The 21522-nt window shown below is 41.0% G+C and overlaps 1 protein-coding gene across 2 annotated transcripts; it reads right to left on the bottom strand.

The window, feature by feature from the left end:
• Positions 1-4459: 4459 nt before the first annotated feature.
• LOC116907203 (phospholipid scramblase 1) lies at positions 4460-17656 on the bottom strand. Of its 2 annotated transcripts, XM_032910161.1 has the most exons (7): positions 17631-17656; positions 12229-12557; positions 10997-11039; positions 9607-9827; positions 9345-9506; positions 6440-6601; positions 4460-4907 (listed from the first exon to the last, which is right to left on the bottom strand). In XM_032910161.1, the coding sequence occupies exons 1-7, from the start codon at positions 17641-17643 to the stop codon at positions 4851-4853; spliced, it is 987 nt and encodes a 328-aa protein (XP_032766052.1). In that variant the 5' UTR covers positions 17644-17656; the 3' UTR covers positions 4460-4850. The 2 variants fall into 2 exon arrangements, with proteins under 2 accessions (XP_032766052.1, XP_032766053.1); XM_032910162.1 differs by lacking the exon at positions 9345-9506.
• Between the last annotated feature and the right edge of the window lie 3866 nt (positions 17657-21522).

The raw sequence follows: 21522 nt of genomic DNA, 5'->3' as shown, positions 1-21522 counted from the left end.
GCTTTTTGTCATAATCATGGGACAACTGTTCACATTCCGGTGAGTAGGCCTCTCTGAAATGGAGTCTGCCCGTGACTGTTCTGGATCTGGGGTCACTCAGGGATTCACCACGTCCACGGATAAATTTTAATAAGAGGCTTTATTAAATAATGCCACCAGATACTCATGGCATCAGCACCGCAACCGAGCGGGGCTCCCCAGATGCAGCATCTAGTCCTATCAAGCGAAGTCCACGCGATTACATGTATTTTGTCTACCTGGAGGCAGAGTCTAATTTTAACATATATGAAGATGTCCTAGTCATTGAACTGGAGTATGCAAGCTTGATTACAAAAGCTGGAAATAGTCTCATGTTGGGTCTCAAACCTGGGACAAAGGGCTGAGGTTCCATAAACATATGAAAGTGAATGCTCTTTGCCAGAGGCTCTCTCTGCATCACTCCCTACTTATTAAAGGGTGTGGCTGTGGCTGCCATATCTGGTCTGGCACCCTAAATTCTCCAGCCTATGGACTGGGCTGCTCTTCCCTATATAATCCAGTCATTTAGGTTACCTGGACATTTTGTTTTGCCTTTTTTTTTTTTTTTTTTTTTGAGTATCCTTTACCCTCTTGGCTCGCCTCTCCTCCCAGGCTTCCTCATCCTTAGTTGGCAGGCCCTCTTTTTTCCTCCCTTCTACTGCTTTTCCCTCCCCTTCCCCTCTCCTCACCTGGTCCAGCTCTGTCTGTCTGTGTGGTACACTCTGGACTCTCCCCTTTACAATGCTTTTTTGATCTCTCAACCACAGTGAGTCTAAACTTTAGAACTGTTAGTCATCAGAGGCCTCCTCTCCTCAGCTCGTTTTTCTTTCACAAAAGCTGAGCTGCTTCTCCTGTCTCCCTTCACTGCTCCCCACAAAATGATGACAGAATTTAAAAAAAAAAATTCTCAACAGATAAAAATTCTAGAGAGGGACTCCTAGTTAGAGTTCCTGAGAGGCAGACAAAGGGGACTCAGGGCGGGGTGAGCCATGGCTACATAATTAATAGCTTCTTCCTCACCCTTGATCAGAGGTAAAAACCCATTAGCCTAAAACAAGGGCCTCAAGGAGGGTTTCTCCTATCCTTAGCACCCCCCCTCCCCCACCCCAGAACTCTCACCCTTGCTCAATAAGTTTACTAGGTCAGGTCAAGCCATGTTCACACAGCAGTTGTGAGTCAATCAACCATCCTGTCTTTCTTCAAACCGACAAACCTTAAATTAGGGGAGGAAGACTCTTCAGGGGAAAACAAACAACAAAAACAAGCTCTTGAGAGAAGAGTGGATTTTCAACTTGAGGGTCCCCTTCCCCTCCTGCTTTTGGAGGGTCTTTTCTTTCCTCTTTGAGTCTGCTCCAAACCTATTTCCCACGCACCCGATAAAAGCCTCTCTTCAAATGCTAGGTCTGGCTGCCTTGTGCTTGATTTTTTTTTTTCCTTTTTCTACCTGTCATTCTTGACATTTTTTCCCTGCCATTTAGTTTTCTTTCTTTCTCTCTCTCTCTCTTTCTTTTTTCCATTTTTTTAAATTGGGTATTTCTTTACATTTCAAATGTTATTCCCTTTCCTGGTTCCTGTCCATCAGGCCCCTCCCCTCCCCCCCCCTCCTCTTTATATGGATGTTCCCTCCCCATCCATTCCCCCCTTACTGCCCCCCCCCACACACACACATAAAATCTCCTACACTGGGGCTCCAACCTTGGCAGGACCCAGGGCTTCCCCTTCCACTGGTGCTCTTACTAGGATATTCATTGCTACCTATGCAGTTGGAGCCCAGGGTCAGTCCATGCTTAGTCTTTGGGGAGTGGTTTATTCCCTGGAAGCTCTGGTTGGTCGGCATTGTTGTTCTTATGGGGTCTCGAGCCCCTTCTGCTCTTTCAGTTCTTTCTCTAATTCCTCCAACAGGGGTCCAATTCTCAGTTTAGTGGTTTGCTGCTGGCATTCGCCTCTATATTTGATATGTTCTGGCTGTGTCTCTCAGGAGAGATCTATATCTGGTTCCTGTCAGTATGTACTTCTTATCTTCATCCATCTTATCTAGTTTTGGTAGCTGTATATGTATGGGCCACATGTGGGTCAGGCTCTGAATGGCCGTTCCTTTAGTCTCTGTTCTAAACTTTGCCTCCCTATCTCCTCCTATGGGTATTTTTATTCCCCTTTTTAGAAGGAGTGAAACATGCACATTTTGGTTATCCTTCTTGAGTTTAGTGGTTCGGGCATTGCATCTTGGGTAATTCGAGCTGGCATAGAAAATGGACCCTATCAACACCCCTGAATGAAAACAGTAGTCTGTAACAATGGTACAGGCGTTAGTATGTAAGGAAGGAGAGAGTGTGTGTTCTGAACTGGCAGGACTGCATACATTCCATTTTAGAACCAGGCCTGACTTCAAAAGGAACAAGGCCATAAAATACCCCATCCAAAGAACATCCTGGAGAGAGCCACAGGCATGGGGAAATATCTGTGCCATCAGCCTTATACGACTTGGCCATCTCATCTTGTGGTTTTACATTCAGGACACAGGAATGCAGTCCACTGACCACCTGGACACAAGTCAAGCAAAAAACAATCCATTTAACATCCCCAGCACCCACCAATGAAGCTTTAGATTACCTAACCCTAGCTAAAATTCTCCTAGAAAAAGGCCTGTCTGGGGTCAACTTTTTTTTTTAAGTGGCCGACCTCTGCATGCAGGCTTCTTGTTCTCTAGAAATATCAACAGACCTGCCAATGCGTCTGTGAGTGGTGATCTCAGTGTAGTACTTTTGGACTTAACAAGACTATAGTCCATTTAAAAATGAAAGTATAGCCAAGGATGCAGCTGAATTTACCCATCTCTCCAAAAGGCCCTGGGTTCTACCTTCAACCCCCAGAGATGGAGAAAACTGCAGGCAAGAGCACAGTGAAAGCACAGAACGCCATCACTTTGCAGGTAGAGGGGTTTAATGGGGATTCAAACTGCCAGGTTTGTATCTGGAAAAATGGAACAACAAACCGGAGAATGAACCTTAGGAATTTTGAGGACAAGGCTTGTGAGTCAGCACAGTCTGAGAGTTAGAGCAGGGCACAGGGACAAAGTAGTCCTGACAGCTAGGAGCTGAAGAGGACTTTGATCATTCTCGGGTTTCTTTGGGTTAATCAGGAACTAGATGACCAAAGTTGGTGAATGAGGGAAGTGATCCTTCTCCTGTCAAGTAAAAAGCAGACCCTTTTGAAGAATCTGGATTTCACAGCAATCTTAGGAATACTGACTTTAGATTTTTGTTTATCCACTAGTGAGCCTATGTTGGTGTTCTGGATTACTCGGGGCAACTGGTCTAAGAAAAGAGAGATACTGCAGAATAAATTTTGCTTTCTCAAGAGGCAAGGGATTAGCCTCTCAAGGACTGAACCCCACACCCTTTTACCATAGCCTCTTTATTGTTGCACAAAAGGCACCTTTAACAGATCAACCTCCACAAACTAAAACTTATCTGATCTAGCAGTTGTCTTGAAAGAACTATCACTTTAAACAATTCTCAGCCATAGTGAATTTCCTGATTTGCCAGGTATGTCTCCAGACTAAGTTATGAAAAAACTCTGAAAATCCTTCAAAAGAACTACCCTATAAAATTTCCGATAACAATCACTGACAAAATGCCTGACCAATTATTCTAGAAATTTAGAATATAGAAGCTAAACATTTCGTGATGAAATAATTGTATGTGTTTATATGAAAGACACATATGAAAATATGTGTATATAGTACTATTGTATTATATCAGATTATATTATAATACATTATTATGTTATAAATATTGGTAGAAAGAGTCTAGAAGTAGGTTTACCTAACTATGTTGATTTTTCTAAAGAGAGAAAAAAATACACACAGAATTTACTTACAGAGGCAGATGCTCACAGCCAACCATTGAACTGAGAACTGGGTCTGCATTAGAGGAGTTAGAGAAAGGATTGAAGAAGCTGAAGGGGTTTGCATCCCCATAAGAACAACCATACCAACCAACCAGACCTCCCAGGGACTAAACCATCATCCAAAGAATTCACATGGACCGACCCATGCCTCCAGCTGCATGCGTAGCAAAGGATGGCCGTGTTGGGCACCAATGGGAGGAGAAATCCTTGTTCCTGCCAAGGCCAGATCCCACAGTGCAGGGGAATGTCAGGGTGGGGAGGCAGGAAGGGGTGGGTGGATGGGTGGGGGAACACCCGCATAGGAGAAGGGGGAGGGGAGATGGGATAAGGGGTTTATATACAGGAAACTGGGAAAGGGGATAACATTAGAAATGTAGATGAAAAAATCCAATAAAAAAGGAAAAAAAAAGAAATACATTTACTGTTTCTTATTAATGACTATACTGAGTAATAGTTAATCCTAAGATAAAGGAGACAGGGACTTTTTTAAAGGTTTTAAATGGGTAGCATCTGTAAAATAACATCAACTCTCTCATATAAATTATATTACATTTAATATGTAGCTTTATATTAAATTACAATATATTTAAGTTTTCATAAAAATGAAAATGAATGAAAGACTAAGTCGAAGCCTCTTTTCATAGACAAGATCATTTCTATGTCGATAAATTCATATTTTTTTTCACAAATTCACAGTGAAAACCTTAAGAATGTATAAAAACAAATACATGACAGAGTTACAGAAAATAAACTCTAATTTGAGAGCACAATTGTACAAAAGGGCCTACAGCCATCACAGGTTAATTGATATAAAGTTATTTCAGTAAAGGGAAAGAAGCCACGGTGCGTTCCTTTGATTCCTTGATCTCCTCTCAGCGTCCATCGGCATGCAGTCCTTACAGCCGAGGAATCTTGGGAAACTGCTACCATACTCCTGACCTTTGTTCCTCATTTCCAGTTCTTTCAAAAAACATGAAATCCTGAATAAAAGAAAGAAAGAAAAGAGTTTTCGACCACAAAACAGAGAGCAAATCCCAGATACAAAGGGAACTTATAAAAACTAAGCGCCCCAAGAACAATGGGAAGCCATAGCTATGTAAGCTCTGCTTTTCTCTTTGCATTTTAAGAGCAACCAATTAAATCCCTTCCCTCTGTCCTGCACCAGTCAGATTAACCCCTGACAAATTCTCTGGATACGCCTTTTTTCTCATGTCCCTTGAAATCTTGCTTCCTGAACTTTTGCTAGCCCCTTTTCTAGTAATTTAATGTTTCTAGTTACAGGAGTTCCAGATTCAGCTTTCGACTTGGGGCTGGTGGAGCCTTCTCGGTTGGCAACCTTGACAGGGAAGCTGACTTCTGGTCTGTTTTGAAAGTCAGTTATGTCAAAAGATATTTTGCTGGGGCACACAGGTGAAAGGATGTTTTGCTGAAGCAGACACAGGTAAAAGGATGTTTTGATATAACAAGCACTTGAAAGGACCTTTAATGAAGGGGTGTAAATATAATCCCACAGACAGTGGGAAACAGGCACTGAGCATTGGCCTGCTTGTTGGTTTGTTCCACCTCGCTATTCTTGCAGCACGTATTAGTTTGCTATACATAGCCTTGTTGAGCTCAACTTGTGGTAATGCCACCATCATAAGAATCTTGCCCAAGAATAGCCCTGAGATTTCTGCAGTGTCACCTCGGGGCAGTTTCATTAGGATTGAACTACGGCTGCTGGTTTGTGCCTGGTGTTTGCCTGCCTAGAGCACTGGTCTGCAGTTGCTGAGTTGTATTTGGTGTTTGCTACAGACTGAACTGCTGCCAAAGAAAATTGAGCTCCACCCCAAAGAACTACTGCTGAACAAGTCTGCTTCCCCCAATTCCTAGTAACTTTTCTCTTCCACCATCAGAGCTGGGCAAGGTTAGTTAGAGGAGAGGTTGAACCCTTATTAAAAGTAGGTTGCAAAATAATTTATACCTAGAGGGGCCTGGGTCAGCAATTCTCTTCTGAACAGGTCGGCAATTCTCTTACACATTGTATTTTTTTGATCTCTGTTTTCCCTCTTTCCTTTCTATCCCATTTGCTAATCGTTTGAACAATCCCAGTGCTACCGACTTTCAACCCAATTATCACAGAGTCACCAGGATTTATCTTTGTAAACTTGGATTTCCAACAGTTCTGCCTAATTTTAAATGAGTAAGTTAACTAAAGTTCTAATGACCTGGTCTGTGGCCTAAAAAGCTGCCAACTTCCGCCAAAACAACAATTTCCTGACTTAGAAACACTCCAAGTCACCAAACCTCTTTTGGCTTGTGGGCATACACAGTGTTGGCAATCACGTGTACTAGATTGTGTCCTGAGTGTCACATTAAATGGGATTTCAGACCTGGTTGAATGGTACATACTAATATAAATTGCTGTTCCTTTCACAGGGCATCAGCTTGGAACACACAATTTGGGGAATGGGTTCAGAGTGACTCTATGAAGACGCTGATGTGGAACATTAGCGGGGACAGACAGACTCACTATGAGGAAACAAGCGCCAAGCATCACAGCTTTCATCTTCACATCGAGGTCCAGAGGGAACTGGATCCCAAAGTTATCTGCATCCGTGAAGGCCTCTCTCACAAAACCAGACCACTGCTTGGAAATTTTGCCAACGACGGATTCCTCATCTAGAGATTTGAGCTGCGTAGCAAAAATAAAGTCATAAACATTTCCAAAATCTAAATGGCAAACATGGCTTTCAAAGTCACAATTTGAGAAAACAAATATTTGCCTTAAATTATATAAAGTGGTAAGCATCAGCAGATTGAGCTATTCATTCTGTGCAAACAAAACTCAAGTTTTCTGGCTCCTGTTAAGACAGATAATATAAATTCTGACTCTCAATGCAACACAAATTTAATAGAAGGAAAATTAAATGTTTTACTGATACATCGTCCTGAACCATTGGGAAAATGATAAATGCAACTACTGTTCAAATACTCTTCAAGAAGCTTAGCAGAGGCTCACTGCCACCCATGGGGTTTCCTGAAATGCAAAAGCCCAGAAAGACCTAGAGACTAGCTAGTTAGTGGACCGGTACAACAGGAAGCTTCAGAGGAGGCTGCCAGGGAAGAAAGGAGGTAGGGATGGAAAACTAGGGAATAACATTAGTAGGATATAAAGAATACAAGAAGAGAGGCATGTGAAGCCAATGTGAAAAGATTCTGATTTAGGGGGCTCTGTGAGAGGAAAGACCAGGTAGTAGAACAGTAGAACAGAATGGGTCCAAGCTAGACACTCCGTAGAGGGCACATGGATGTTCCCTGAGGTAGGAACACCTTGTGTTCAAGGAGAAGGTGTATCCTGTCCAAACCTGCAAAGGTCACCAAAGGTGGGAATAGCCTCCTTTAAAGCCCTTGCCTCAGGCAGGATCCACCAAGGAGACAAGGGACATTTGAGGTAGTCATGACTGATGTGGCTGGAGGAGGATGGCACTTCAATGTGCTGAGGTCTACCACTACCATAAACAGAGTCTTAGGTTACTGCTCCTAGAGCAGTCCTTGCATTCCACACCCAGGCTAGACACAGCACACTTTCTGTTCCTTTAGGGTCAGGTTAGGTTGGGTGTCTAGGGTGTGACAGAGAACTTGGGTATTTACCATGGCCAACTGGCTTAGCCTGTATATGCATCCAGTGAGCAGTATCAAACAACAAGATGCTGTGGTCCCAGTCCTAGGACACACGTTTCTTAAATAGATGGGAGGTCGCTGCATGGTCCAAGTTAGAGCCATCTATAAAAGCTTCATCAATGCCCCAAAACTTGACTGACCTAATGACCACAATGGGAACACAGTGCTGTTTGTTTGAAGGCATGAACCATTACAGTTGTTTCAGATGTTAAGATAAGTGCTTAAAACATATCCTCTTTTGAAATATCTGAATGTTTTAGGTGCAGCAGCTGTCATTTAAGTTTTTACAGTTAGTCATCAAGGGCCACTTGAGTCAAGACTTATAGAGGACAGGAGATGCAAACAGTACTGAGCAAATTGCCAAGTGGTTTACCACTGTTACATTCCTGATGTGGCCCTTGTTTAAAATCAGGAAAACTAAGATGTTTTTTAAAAGACATTGGTAGAAAAGTATGATAATCCATGAGGAAAGTTTCAGGAATGGGTATACCTTTCAAAAGATCTTAGTGTCTACTGATCCTTCCCATTATGAAATGAGTTTGAACAGTGACTGGTCCTGAGAGGAACTGAGATAAAGGCTGCCCAGGTCATGTGACTGCTTTAGGCTACGTGATCCCTGCTTGATCACTGCAGTGAGAGAGCACAAGGTCACACTTCCGTGACTGACCCCTAATAACAGGGCACCCGTGATAGACATTGTGAAGGGTGTGCAGGAAGATGACTCACACCCACGCAGGATGAGGTTAGCCCATACTACTGGAAATGAGATGTAATTTACGTCCCATGAAGTATTATGTCTGGAATCTTCTATTACATATTTTCAAGCCATTGTTTACTACAGGTAATGGAAGCTGTGAAAAGTAAATACTGGAAAAGATGAGACTTTCAAACTAATCCATTGAAACTGTCATTGATAAAATATCATAATCTGCATTTGGATTCATGGAAATAAGATGTCGTATAAATAAATGGCTGTGTTCCACCTCTTCTAGTGAAAGTATACACTGGGATTTTAGTCAACACTCTAGAAACTGAAAGTGCACACTTTCCTCAACATAGTGGGAGCTGGTAATGCAGAATGAGAGAAAAAAACAAGAGCAAGCCAAGGAAGCCCACTTCAGTGGTTTGGTAACTTGTCAACTAAAAACCCCAACACAAAGGGTAAACACCCAGAAGTTACTCTGCTTGTGTGTGCATCGTAGGTGTGTAGGTGTTTATGGATGAGCATCTCAGCACGCCTTAGTGTGGACTGAAAGTCTTTAGTGTTTTGGTTTTTTTTGTTTTTTTTTTTTTTTTTTGTTTTGTTTTTTTTTGTTTTTTTTTACTGCTGAGGTCTTATTTTTGAAACAGGATCTCTCACTTGCTGACCCAGCAAGCCCCTGCCAGTCTTTTTTCCCCATTTCCCCAGTACTGGAAGACAGATGGGCATTTGCTTCTGTGCCAGGCTTTTTCATGGATGCTGGGGTTCCAAATGCAGTTTACCTGTACAGTGAGCGCTTTGCAAACTGAGCTGTCTCCTTACCCAAACCTAAACAGACTTTAAGCTGAAATTTTAAAAATATTGTTTCCTTCTCCTTTTCCCACATTACAAACCCCTGCTTTTTATCTACACTGACCTTAAATCAGAGTAATCATTAATCAGATGAACACACATCCATTCACACTATTTAGGTAATGCAATAATAACACCCTAATGGGATATAGTCCTTTCATGTCAAGAAAATGCATCCTGTCGTAGTCATTATATTCCTTACCTCAAAGTCAATGTCTGAACAGCAGCTACACACAACACACGGACCAACGACCTTTAGAACGTCCTGCCTCTTCTCATTTTGGAGAGTGAACTTTGGCAGACATGGGTGCCAGGTCTGAATCACATAACCTACTGGCACCCCAGGAGGAGCCTGGATTTCTATCTACAAGAGCAAGAGTGGATATTTAATGTAACCATGGCCGTGTTGTCCAGGTTGAATCCATAATTGAAAACCCTGGCTGTTATGGGAACTTCACACCGACCTCCTGGAGGCAGCAGGGGAAGCAGCAGCTACTGCATCTCAGGGGTCTCTCCAGAGTCATGACTTCTCGGCCCATATTATCCAGGATCCTCAAGGTGAACGGTCTAGACGCCCCACAGCAGTTCCGAGTGCAGCAGTCAGTATCTTCCACCGCAAAGTAAACCCTCTGCCCAAGGCTGTTCTTGATTTCATATTTGTTATTTGTTTCAAAGCCTGTTAAGACTGAAAACATACAGGAAAAAATCACCCTCGCTGCTTTGTGAGGAATAGTGATTCTCTCCTAAGGTAGCAGGGGGATGGTGTGCCCGAGCCTACGAGGAACAGTAGAAAGGGGAGACAGGCAGTGCAGAGACGATCTGGACTCGGGAAATGGCAGTGGGAAAGGCGGGAGAACATTCAGGTAAGAAGGAACGAAGTCCATATGGGAGATCTAGTCCATAGCCCTCTGACACAAGAGTTATGGTTCATCAGAGGACTGCACGGAATTATGAGGAATTATTTAAAATTTGCAGAAGTTCAAAGTGTCCCATGCCATCTGCAGGTCAGGCCTTCTGGTCGTCTGCAGATGTTCTCTGCCATGATGAGGGCAGGGACAAAGTGAAGCCTCTGGTGGGGCTGAGACCGTCTGAGCTCTGCTTTCCTGGGACCTTCCCTCCTTCCAACACTTGGCTGTCGCTCAGCTGATTTTTTAATCCATTGCTGTTTTAATATCTTAACCTCAGAAATTTGACCTTTATTCATGAAAATTAAAAACAGTTTTGGTCTCCAAGTTTCCTTGTGATTGCTAATAAATTAGTAAATAAAATCTGAAACCACCAAAGTCATTTTAGGTGTCTATCTTTCCTGTATATTGAGATTTGAATACGGGAAACTCCATAAGAACTGATAGACATCCAAAATGCAAAACCTGAATAATTTCATTATCTTTGTGCTACACATACTATAAAAAAGTAAATTAAAAATTATTTTTGTCAAATAAAAGAAAATTAAGGACATCTTGTTTTAAAAGAGTACTAAATGTTTAAAAATAGTGTACTTTAGAACTACTCATATTTCATGATTTATATGTAGTGCTACAGTATCTTTTTCTTTTCTTTTTCTTCTTTTTTCCGGAGCTGAGGACCGAACCCAGGGCCTTGCGCTTGCCAAGTGCTCTACCACTGAGCTAAATCCCCAACCCAAGTGCTACAGTATCTTAAAGCCTATAAATCTAAGAGGAGTTATAGTAAAGGACTGGCAGCTTAGGAAGGTTGGGAGCCACTGCAGTAGAGATATCTGTGACCTGGCTGAACCTTTCACAGACGACTGCTGTAGGAAGGGCAGCTGACGGGCCTTTATCTGAATGAATTGTTTCTGCTTCTACAAATACCGTCAACACGATGCATACACACCTTCCAGAAGTTCAATCTGCTGATGAACCAGAATCTGATCTATCTGTTACAGACAAAAAGAGGAAATCCGTTACCAACCTTTCACATTTGACGTGTTTTCATTTAAAAGATAATATTTTTTTAAAAAAAAAAATTGCAAAGCATTTGTGGAAAGTATCTCCTCCAAGATAACATTTTGGTCAAATAAGATCAATGTGTAACAAGTTCATCTGTGTATAAAGCAACATTCTCTCTTAGAAGAAAAGCTTCCCAAGGAATTCACGATACTTCAATTGATTCATTAAAGCTTTTGTCCTGCAAGATTGAAAGACATCCCGAGGGACTGATACGAATTGTAATACGGATACAGCCTTTTCCGGTATGTAAAGGATGCTAATTTTATTAAAACCTATTTCGAAGTTATTTCATGATCAAAGAGTTGCTCATAAACTTTTCCTGCCCTACACGTTTGAGTGCCCTGTGGAAAATTAAGTTCCCGCAGAGTATCCACCAGGATGCTGGACTGATTGACCACTGGGTGGTTATCGCAGCCTATTTGTTTATGAGTTCATAAATTGAATATATTTCTTGCCCCTGGTTCCCCTAATGCCCTTCATAAATGTTAAAGTCTGCCACTCATTACCACATAGTGCGGCATATTCTTGGCCTTTTTCCTTTATTTGTAGGGTTTTAGAAAACTGCATCATTCGGACAACAAAAGCAACAGCACAAATATGAGCTTTATTGGTGCTAAAAAGAGAAGATATATTTTGAGGGCATGAATTGGGGTCAATATGCAAAACACTGAGTTTAGTACCAAAGGCCAGATTAGAAAGCCAGGCCCACTACTGTGAAAAAATACGTATTATTCTTTTTTGTAAAGTAGTTGTTTCTTCTGAGAAACACATTTTATAATACCTGCATGTCAGAGAATTTTCTATAGTGATTAAGTGAGGTAATACAAGAACCAATCAAGGACCCGGATTGAAAATACTGCTAACAGCTATTACTGCCTAGGTCGATTCAAAATTATGAAAACCACGATTACTTTGCACATTAATATTTTTCTTAAAAGGTGAACCTGACCTAGAAGACTCAAGAGTTATCTTCTGGTAGAAATGTTATTTCATTTCAGTTTTTTGGGACTTTTGGTCTGATACTCCACCCTAAAAACTTGAAACAACCTTTTTTTTTTTTGTTTGTTTATTGGTTTTTGTTTTCTGCCCATGAGTGGTTTGGGCATTGACACTTGCCTGCGTTAAGTATTCCAGCCCAGGCGGACAGTCCAGGGGTGGAGGTGGTGCTTGCATCCATGGGGTGCCTCCAGGTCCACCTGGGTGATTATACGCCGGCTGATGTTGGACAGGAAAGCCACTTGGGTCACCACCTGCATAACTGCCTGGTGGAACTGGGTAGCCAGGTTGGGGCCCTGGATAGGGACCTTGGGGCCCTGCATAGGGACCCTGGGGCCCTGGATAGGGACCCTGTGGTCCTGGATAGGGACCCTGCGGTCCTGGATAGGGACCCTGGGACCCTTGGTAGTCAGCCGGAGGAATGGGGTAAGCAGCATGTTCTGGTGGTCCTGGAATAAAAGCAAATGAAATAAGTCACAATGGCAGTTCGTTCGCTGTATCTCAACGATCTACACACTGAGTTCTCATCCCAGAAATCCTACAGATACTAGATCTGTACGATGCTGTAGCTTCTTATATGCCAGAAAGTAAGTTCTAATAACTGAGAGTAGGGAAAAAAACAAGCTCTGTCCTAGAGGCAAGACGTAAACCCCCTGATGTTTGCTGCTAGAACACTCAAAAGGAAGGCTCTGAGCAAAGCACCCCAAATAGAGACCACAATTCTAGAATTTCAGAAAGTCCGGGGACAGAGATCTCTTTTTCTGTCTCCCCGAGGGAGAACTGGGAATATATGGACTGTTGTTTATCTGCTTGAGCTGAGGAGGTGCTGTGGTCCCTTGGGTGAAGGGGTGTAATTACACATTACCCAGCAAGGACAATAGGTTCCAGGAAAGAATTGTTTAATGTAAATATTATCAGGCCACTGCTGAGAAATCCTGGTATATAATTAAAGACAAATTATTCTTTCTAGAACACTTGTTTGCCAAGAGTTTTAATCTCATATATTCCTCTGCAGTTTTGTCCATTACAAAAGTAACGGATAATCACGTGCATTTTCTTAAGGTTAGAGATTGAAATTTTACAATTTAGCTCCGTAGAAGCTCCTAGAAAATACAGTTGATTAACCAAAGAATGTAAAAATTATGAGGCAAATGTTTTCATTATCATTTTGTAGTCTTTTTTTGGTATTAAAATTATTAAATAAGCCCCAGTCACAAGTTCTTGCTTCCTGCCCCAAAGTTTTGGGTTCCTGAACACACACACACACACACACACACACACACACACACACACACACACACACACACACACACATTCTTATATTTCTTATATTTTGATATGTCTTAAAGAGTGAAATAGCTGGGCCTCCATGTGGTTAATCAATTTCCTGCTGATAATTCCAAGTTATCATTTATTAAATTCTATTTTCTATCGTGTCTACCCTGGACTGAACCGGGCCATGCTCTGAACCACATTCTCAGGCTCCTTCATTTTATATCATTGATATCATTTATGTATATGGGATTTTTGAATATATACATATATACATGCTCACCATGTACATGCACGGTGCCTCTGACACTCAGAAGAGGGCATTGGATCCCCTCAGTTGGCCTTAGAGACCAGTGTGAGCTACAATGTGGATGCTACGAGTCATACCCCAGTCCTCTGCAAGGGCAGCAAGTGCTCTTAACCACTAAGCCAACTCTCCGGCCCTGTGGAAACTGTTAAACACTTCACTTCTTGAAAACAGGAGGGAATTAATACCTGTTTCATATTCTCTACGAAGGAATGATTACAGTGAGCCTCACTCACTGTATTGACCGAGTAGTGACAACATAGAAATGGAATATATATTCAATGTATTGATATTGCACTATGGGCATCGATGACTCCACATTGAGACGTGCAAAGGTTAATACTCAGAACCCTCAATTGATAAATAGAAGACTTCTGACAAAATTCATGCCTCTCAGCCTCAACAAGGTTTAGAAAAATTACTACAGCTCAGAAAGCTCTTTAATTCTCTTCATAGTTTCTGTCCTAGCAAAGGGCTATTGAGGATAAATATAAGAAGGCTCTCAGAACTCAGGGGTTGAAGCAGAAGAACTGACTCAACAGGGCTACAGTCAGGTTTTGGTGCATTTACAAGCATTTGCACTGATGTGAAGGAGCAAGATGGCAGCAAAGAAGCTGGCTACTTCATGTGGTTTACTTCCTGTTGCTACCTAAGTTCCTGGAAGTTACTCTGAAGTGAAGATGGCTGACACCTACAAGTTACAGTCTTGGGCTCAGCCAGAACATACTAGTATAATAAACATCTGGATTGGATCTGGGATACACACAGCAGTTTCTAAGACAATCTGTTTGCTCAGCAAACAGAACAGAATGCATACTGCCCTTCTTCCTAATCAGGACGCGTTGATACTAATCCCCAGCCTGCTTTCTGAAGATGTGGATAGCATGCTACTGGGAAATCTGGGTAAACTATCTACATGGGCATTTAAGGCAATGCTGACAATTGCATTTGCCTCATGAAGAATCTTTCGATTATTTTATGCATTGGTTCAAAATAAGACAAAATCTGTATCCCTGGTATATAATGATAGGATGAGTATTTTTCTGAGACACAGAAAACAAGAATCGTCATAATTACAACATAAAAGGTTTTTGATTTTTTTTCCTTTTTTGAGCTATGGGGAGGGAATTTATGTTCTCACCCATGCAAGGCAAGCATTCTACAAATTTGCTTCACCCAAGCTTTATCTGTGTTTCTTATGTTGAGTCAGGCTTTTGCTAAATGCTTGCCTGGCCTTGAACTTACCACCTTCTTCAGCTTACTATGCTTCTGGGCTTATAGACCCACGTCTCTAGGCTTGGCTAAGAATAAGACTATCACATATGCCACAAAGTGGAAACAAGAACCCTAGGTCACTTCCTGTGCTAAGCAGTCTTTTCACTTGTCTGTTACTTTACAATTAATTCCCAGTCCCCCAGGACTCAAAAACACCCATGAAAACTTCAAATTCTCAAGACTTGATCTCAGTCTTCACAGCCCATGAGCAGTTGACAAAATGAACTCTTGGTTGTGTATTTTAAGTGAAACATTGTTGCTTGAAATAAACATACTGTTCATTTTATAGTTCTTTACGATTTATTCTGCCCTCTATAAAAAGTACTTCTATGGGAGCTGGGGAGATGGCTCAGTGGTTAAGAGTACCAATTGCTCTTCCAGGTTCAATTCCCAGCACCCGCATGGCAGCTCACAACTGTCTGTAACTCCAAGGTCTGGCACTTTCACACAGACATACAAACAAGACACTAATGTGTATAAAATGAAAATAAATACATTAAAAAAATACTCCTACGGAAAACATGGAACAAAAGAAAACCAAAAAGAGTGAATGTGGGTTGATGGGTTTATGCAGGTGAAGGCAGACACAAGGCCTGTCATTGGACAAGAAGGGAGGCGAGAAGAGAGGTTTTAAAAGGAGAGGGAGAAGAAGAGAAGGGAGAGACAACATGGAGGCAGATGTAAATGACTCTCACCACGTGTCCCTACAGATACAGGTTGTTATGAATATTTCTTAAGGGATGGATTTCTATAGGTCAATTTATCTTATCTAGGTGGGTGGTTTTTGTCTTTATCAATTTGTCGTGAGTTTATTGTGTGGATGTATTGGACTGAGAATTTAATATATAAATCTGATTGATAAGTTATAGTTTATTTAGTCCTGATTTCACAGGCTAGTTGGGAGTTTATACTTCAATTACCAGGGGGCAGTTGTTGGGAGTGTGAACAGAGTCCGTTGATAGGGAGCCGTGATAGGCCAGCCCATGCTGGACTTCTAGAGCCCTGATTCTATAGCTCTTTTCTAGAGCTCTGGTAGCTGGAACCAGAGAGGTTGGGGCTAGCAGAGAGCCACTGGGAAAGATACTAACCAGAGATAAACTATGGTTAGTTCCACATGGCCTCACATGTGCCAGAACGAACTCCAGGGACCAGAGTAGCAAGGTGCCATGCTGGAACAGCCCATGGACCACCTGGGTCACAGAGTACTTGGAAGCAACGTGGAGCCTCTCAGATAAAGATACCCCACAGTGCCATGTGTCCCTACTTGTGCAGGAGCTAGCACCAGGATTAAAGGTTCAGGCATTTTTAAATATTTAACATAAGTGAAGCTGACAATATTCCTTTAATGCAATTTCTTGAAGAAGAATTACTAAAATAAAGGCACGTGTGCCCCCACCCCCTTTCTTTCTCTCCCTTCCAACTGTCAATTGATAAGTGTTATTTTTCTTCTGCAGCACATATTTTACCTTGGATAGCTGCTGGTGGATACTGAGGGGCCAACCCAGCTGGCAAATATGGTCCCGGATAGGGAGACTCAGTTTGCTTGCCTGTAATTCAGGAAAAGGTATTTGATGAGAGTGTTTCAGGAAGAGGAAGGCACAGTAACGAGAAAACGTGTGATGCTGAACTGAGACAGGCAAAGTAGGCTCAACACATGAGCTTGTAGAGAAAGCTAATATGAAGGGGACCTTTAAACATACTGTGAAAATTGAGTCATGCAGTTGAAAGAATTTATGTATTTTATGTTTTTGAAATTTAGCATGCGTAGCTTAGAAAAAGCACTGCCCTATCACTAAACTATCACTCGAAGATATTTTATTTTGCTTTTATGTATACACAGGTATATGTAACTATATGAATATAATGAGCAAAAAAGTGATTTTGCCGCAGTAGTCAAATGAATTTCTCTAACCTGAACAAATTGCTAGCATGTAAAATAGCTCAAGTCTTCACAAAATTTCATTTCAATGGCTTTAATTTTGTTTTATGAAAACTTAGGTTGCTGCATAAGTCATTAAGAAAAGAATGGTCTGGCCTGAAGGTTGTAGAATATGTCGATTCTGGTGAGATATATGTATTTTCATCATCTCCACAAAGACGAAAGAGAAAGAAAAAACATTTCAGAGAAAATGATTTGACTAATATTATTTCCAAAGATTTGTAATAATTTTCCTCTCAGTATCTAAAACACAGTAAGGCAAACTCTTTCACTGTAGACGCGATAAATGCTATTTTAGAACTTTCCTGAGATGTTGTAAAACGCGTCATCAAAGCAAGCCATCTGAACATTTTTTTTTCAGAATGAACTGATATTGAAAATGTTTTTCTTTAATTAGTATGACTAGAATAATAAATACATTTAAAAGGTGCCCAAAAGCCCAGGAAAGTTCTTTGGATACGATCTAGTATGCTCCACACAATGTACTTATCTGTAAACCTAACATATTTCTCCCTCTGTGGCTTTCTTGTTATTAAATAACCGGTACCGTGGGCATTTGTGTCTACCTTCTCCACGTTGGAATACTAAATAGGAAACTGAGGACAATAGCATAACAATGAGTCAGAAATCAGTCTCAGTAACTGAAGGAAGCATTACAATCAAGGAATGCCTTGATATGATAAAGAAGAAAAGTAAATATTAAGTAAATATTTGTTGTAAACTACTTACCGTGCTTCTCCATGATTTAAACTGTTCTGGAAAAGAAAGGATATCTGGTGTTAACTCATCATCTACCAATTTACAGGAGAGATGTGACTGTTCAATGTGTTCACAAACTATTCAGGTGCCCGGCTGGTTCATCCTCCTGATTCGTGTAGTCTAGGCTGATCTGCTTATCCAAATGTTTGGGTTTGAACCTTGTCTCTATACTCCTGTGCTCAGTAGGACTGTGGGAGTCTTTTTAGTGGCCCTAATTGTAGTCACATTCCAAAGAGTCCTTGGAAAGAGGATCCAAGGAGGACCACTGCGAAAGACCCTCCCCCCAACCAGAGGCAGAAATTAGTCTTCAGAACATGCACTTCTAAAAGAAGCATGGAGCCCATGTATGAGCCTCTGAGTTTGGCTGTAGGAATGGTCCAGCAACAGAGCAGAAGTAAATTTCCAGGGTATTGGACTGGAGTCTGGAATCCAGGGTCTGTGTGGACTGTCCTGCCTAGCCAAGCCACGTATTTGAGAAAGTCTGGTATTCTGCTCTGTACCTTAAAAGTTGCTCTTTACAAAGGGAATCTGGTTAAGGTTCTAAGAGACCAGATATCTGACAATCCAAGTGATTCTGTGCCTGACTATTTCTGCAGCAGCGTGCAAAATGTCTACTCAATACGGCTCCATTCCCCATAGTTGAACCCCATTTTTGCTTTCTCTGCTCTATCCAGGCACCATATTCTGAACTCTAAGTGGCAACTCATTCCATGTCTACTGATTACAACCGAAGCACATGAGGCAGAAATTCTGTTACTTAAAACTTTTATCCTGGACTCTCATGAATGTAGTTGGCCCCACATCTTCTCTGGCACATTCTGGTGTTGCTGGCTGTCCTTTTACTCCTTCTACTGTGCACTTCCGAGTGACAAAACATTCGTCAATGTGTCTACATAGATAATTAATTCCAGTGTTCTCAAGAAACAATTGCCACCTTCTGTACCATTTCATAATTTTTTCTTTAGCACGGACAATTAAGTTTAAATTTTCATATCTTAATGAAATACCTAAGATTTCTAAGTAGTATAATCCCATTTATATGTACTTAATAAGCAAGAAGTTCAACAGCGGTTTAGTACATCTCCAGTAGGTTTACTCTACTCTAGAATAAATCTAAAAAAACTTGTGTTATTCATTTAAATTTCTGTATTTACTTCAAACAATAAGTACATGAGTATGTATTAACTGACCAAAAATATAAATATTTATGTTTTGCTCCAACTAACCCATAGGGATAATAATGAATTAATAAGCATATGTAATCACAGTAGACTAAAAGGTTGTATAGGGCTATATTAATCCTTCAGAATTCACCATATATATATATATATATATATATATATATATATACACACACACACATATAAAAAGTTCACACATATTTTCTCAATATCAAAAAAGCCTATGCCCTGAAAAGAATATCAGTTTTCATTAAGCATGCTAACAGTACCTTAACAGATATATCAAATTGAAAGATAAATCTTGGTCTAGAGAGAGGTGGCATCCCATATTTAATATTTCTGTTAAATGACCAAGTTTTTACCCGCACCATTTCTATTTTTAAGAATCATTTATTTTTTTGTATGTGGTTGAGTGGCTTTACTTGCATGTATGCATGTATGTACATGCAGTGTGAGCCTGCTGCACGAGGAGGCCAGTAGAGGGCTCTGGAGGCTCTGGCACTGAAGGTACCAAGGGTTGGAAGGTATCCTGTGCGATGATGTCACAGGTACAAGAGAGAATGAGGCCTGTCATTGGACGAGAAGGACAGATGGGCGGGGGAAAAGTTTGAAAGAGGAGGAGGAGATGGGAACGGAAGAGGAGAGGAAGGAGAGAAGCCGTGGTGGGACAATATGGAGGCTGACATTAAGGTTCCATGTACAGGTTGTTGTGAATGTTCGTAAGGGATGGATGTGTACTGGGCTTTGCAGTTTAGGTGGGCAATTATATCTTATCAACTGGATCAAAGGGTATTGTGTCGTGTGCTCCTTCATGTGCAGATTTAAATGTAAGGGAGTGTGGGGCGGCTGATCTGGGCCGCCACGGAATTGGAATGTGTGCTTCTGGGAAGACATCTAGCAGATATCTTGGGGCAGTACAGTTCCGGACCTAGAGCGGGTAAAAAGACTGTTCTCTTTTTATATTTTTACAACAGCAGCATCCTATCGTGTGGGTGCTGGGACCCAGAGGTCGGTCCTCTGCAAGATCTGCAAGGACCACTGAGCCATCTCACCACCCCCACGGTCCTTATTTCTTATGCCACTGTTTAACGCACTTAGCTTACAGAGGTCTTTGGCCTCAACTCAACAAGAACTTTAAGGGGTAGCAGCTTTCTGTTATTTTCATCTTCCATCCAGTCAAACAACCTCATATTTCTTACATTTGAAAAAAAAGCTCTTAACTTGAAAAAAAAAATCCTGTCATAGTTACTGAATTCCAATTATAAAATACGAGCAGTTCCCTCTCCCTAACTCATCCAGTGTTCAAGATGAATCAGCTCAACAGTTCAATCTTTGAAAATACTTTAATTAAAAACACCTTTTCTTCTCATGGTGGGACACAAGCAAACATATAATACCTACGTGTAAACATACCTGTACACATGTATGTATGCATACCACACAGAGTGAAAAGCAAAATGTGTACATATGTTTAATGCGGATAGTGTATTTTGCATGTGTAGACCTGGGCTACAGTTTAGAGAGCCGAAATTGACCCTGGTATCTTCCTCAGTTGTGATTTACCTTATGTATTGGGGCAGGACTCCCACTGAACCTACAGTTTGCCAATCCCTGCTAGTCTATCTAGACAGCTTGACTGTAAAAATCTTTGTTGACAAATATTTCTTCTTAGGATGTGGAAAGAGGGGAATTCCTAAGCCATGTCAGGTGGACCTTAAGAATGTGGTGGTTTAATTAGATTCTGTCTGCATAACGTAACCCACTGAGAAGCCACTGGGTTTGTTTGTCTTGGGGCTAAAGGACAATTTCCTCCTTGCACAGAAATCCCCAAACTGTGCTCATTTGTCAATCCTGCATGTTTTCTTAATACTCTAATTCATAATTTTGAGGCTTGATCTATGTTTGTGAGGAGAAGCGCCCATTAGAAAAACTGCCGTGGAATAAAATGTGGTATCTCATTCCCAGGGGAGGGTTTAGAACAGCCCCGGATTTAAAATGCTGTGTGTGGGATCTAGAGCAGAATGTTAGGTGGCCACTAAGCCTTTGCATGTGCCACTTAGAATAGAGACCCATATGTGTAATGAATGAAGGCATTAAACGCACAGCTGCCTACCCAGACTGCTCTCCTTAGCTGTAGAAATGATCCCACTGCCTGCTTTAACCTTACTGGAGCCTTGTCAGCCCAAATGTCACCCAGCTTTAAAAATAACTTGAAACTGTGTTCCCAGTTGCCCCATGTCACCCATATTTTATCCTGATGATTTTTAAATAACGTTTTCTTCTTATTTTTTTTTTTTTTTTTTTTTGGTTTCAGGAGGTTTCCATGAAAAAGAAAATGATATTTGTGATGTTTCTAATAAATATATAAACTGCACCAATGATATGCAATTACCCAGAACAAATGAGAAACTTCAAGAAATACCTCCTGATTACTATTATCTTCTTGGTTACTATATTATGTGACACATTTATGGAAAATTGTGGCACCCTATACATATTAATGAAAGTCTATATAATATAATTATGTAATTTCTGGGTTTTTTTTTTATTATTACAACATCAAGTTTCCATTTCATTTCTAGTTTTTTTAATTAAAATTTTTAATTAAGAAGTGCTTGCTTTTAAGTGTGTATGAGGCATGCAAGCATTTGTCTATATGTGTTTGCGTGTGTGCTGATATG

Source organism: Rattus rattus, chromosome 8 (assembly GCF_011064425.1).
Source record: "Rattus rattus isolate New Zealand chromosome 8, Rrattus_CSIRO_v1, whole genome shotgun sequence".
Lineage (NCBI taxonomy): Eukaryota > Metazoa > Chordata > Mammalia > Rodentia > Muridae > Rattus > Rattus rattus.
Note: the sequence above shows the minus strand (reverse complement) of the source record. Positions and strands in the feature narration are given on the sequence as shown.

Excerpts from the sequence above, each read along its gene's own strand:
- LOC116907203 (XM_032910161.1), bottom strand. Across the intron at positions 9,507-9,606 it reads TCCCCTGCTGCCTCCAGGAG|ATAGAAATCCAGGCTCCTCC; the intron begins GTCGGTGTGAAG and ends TTGCTCTTGTAG. Across the intron at positions 6,602-9,344 it reads GTTCAGACATTGACTTTGAG|CTCAAATCTCTAGATGAGGA; the intron begins GTAAGGAATATA and ends TTTGCTACGCAG.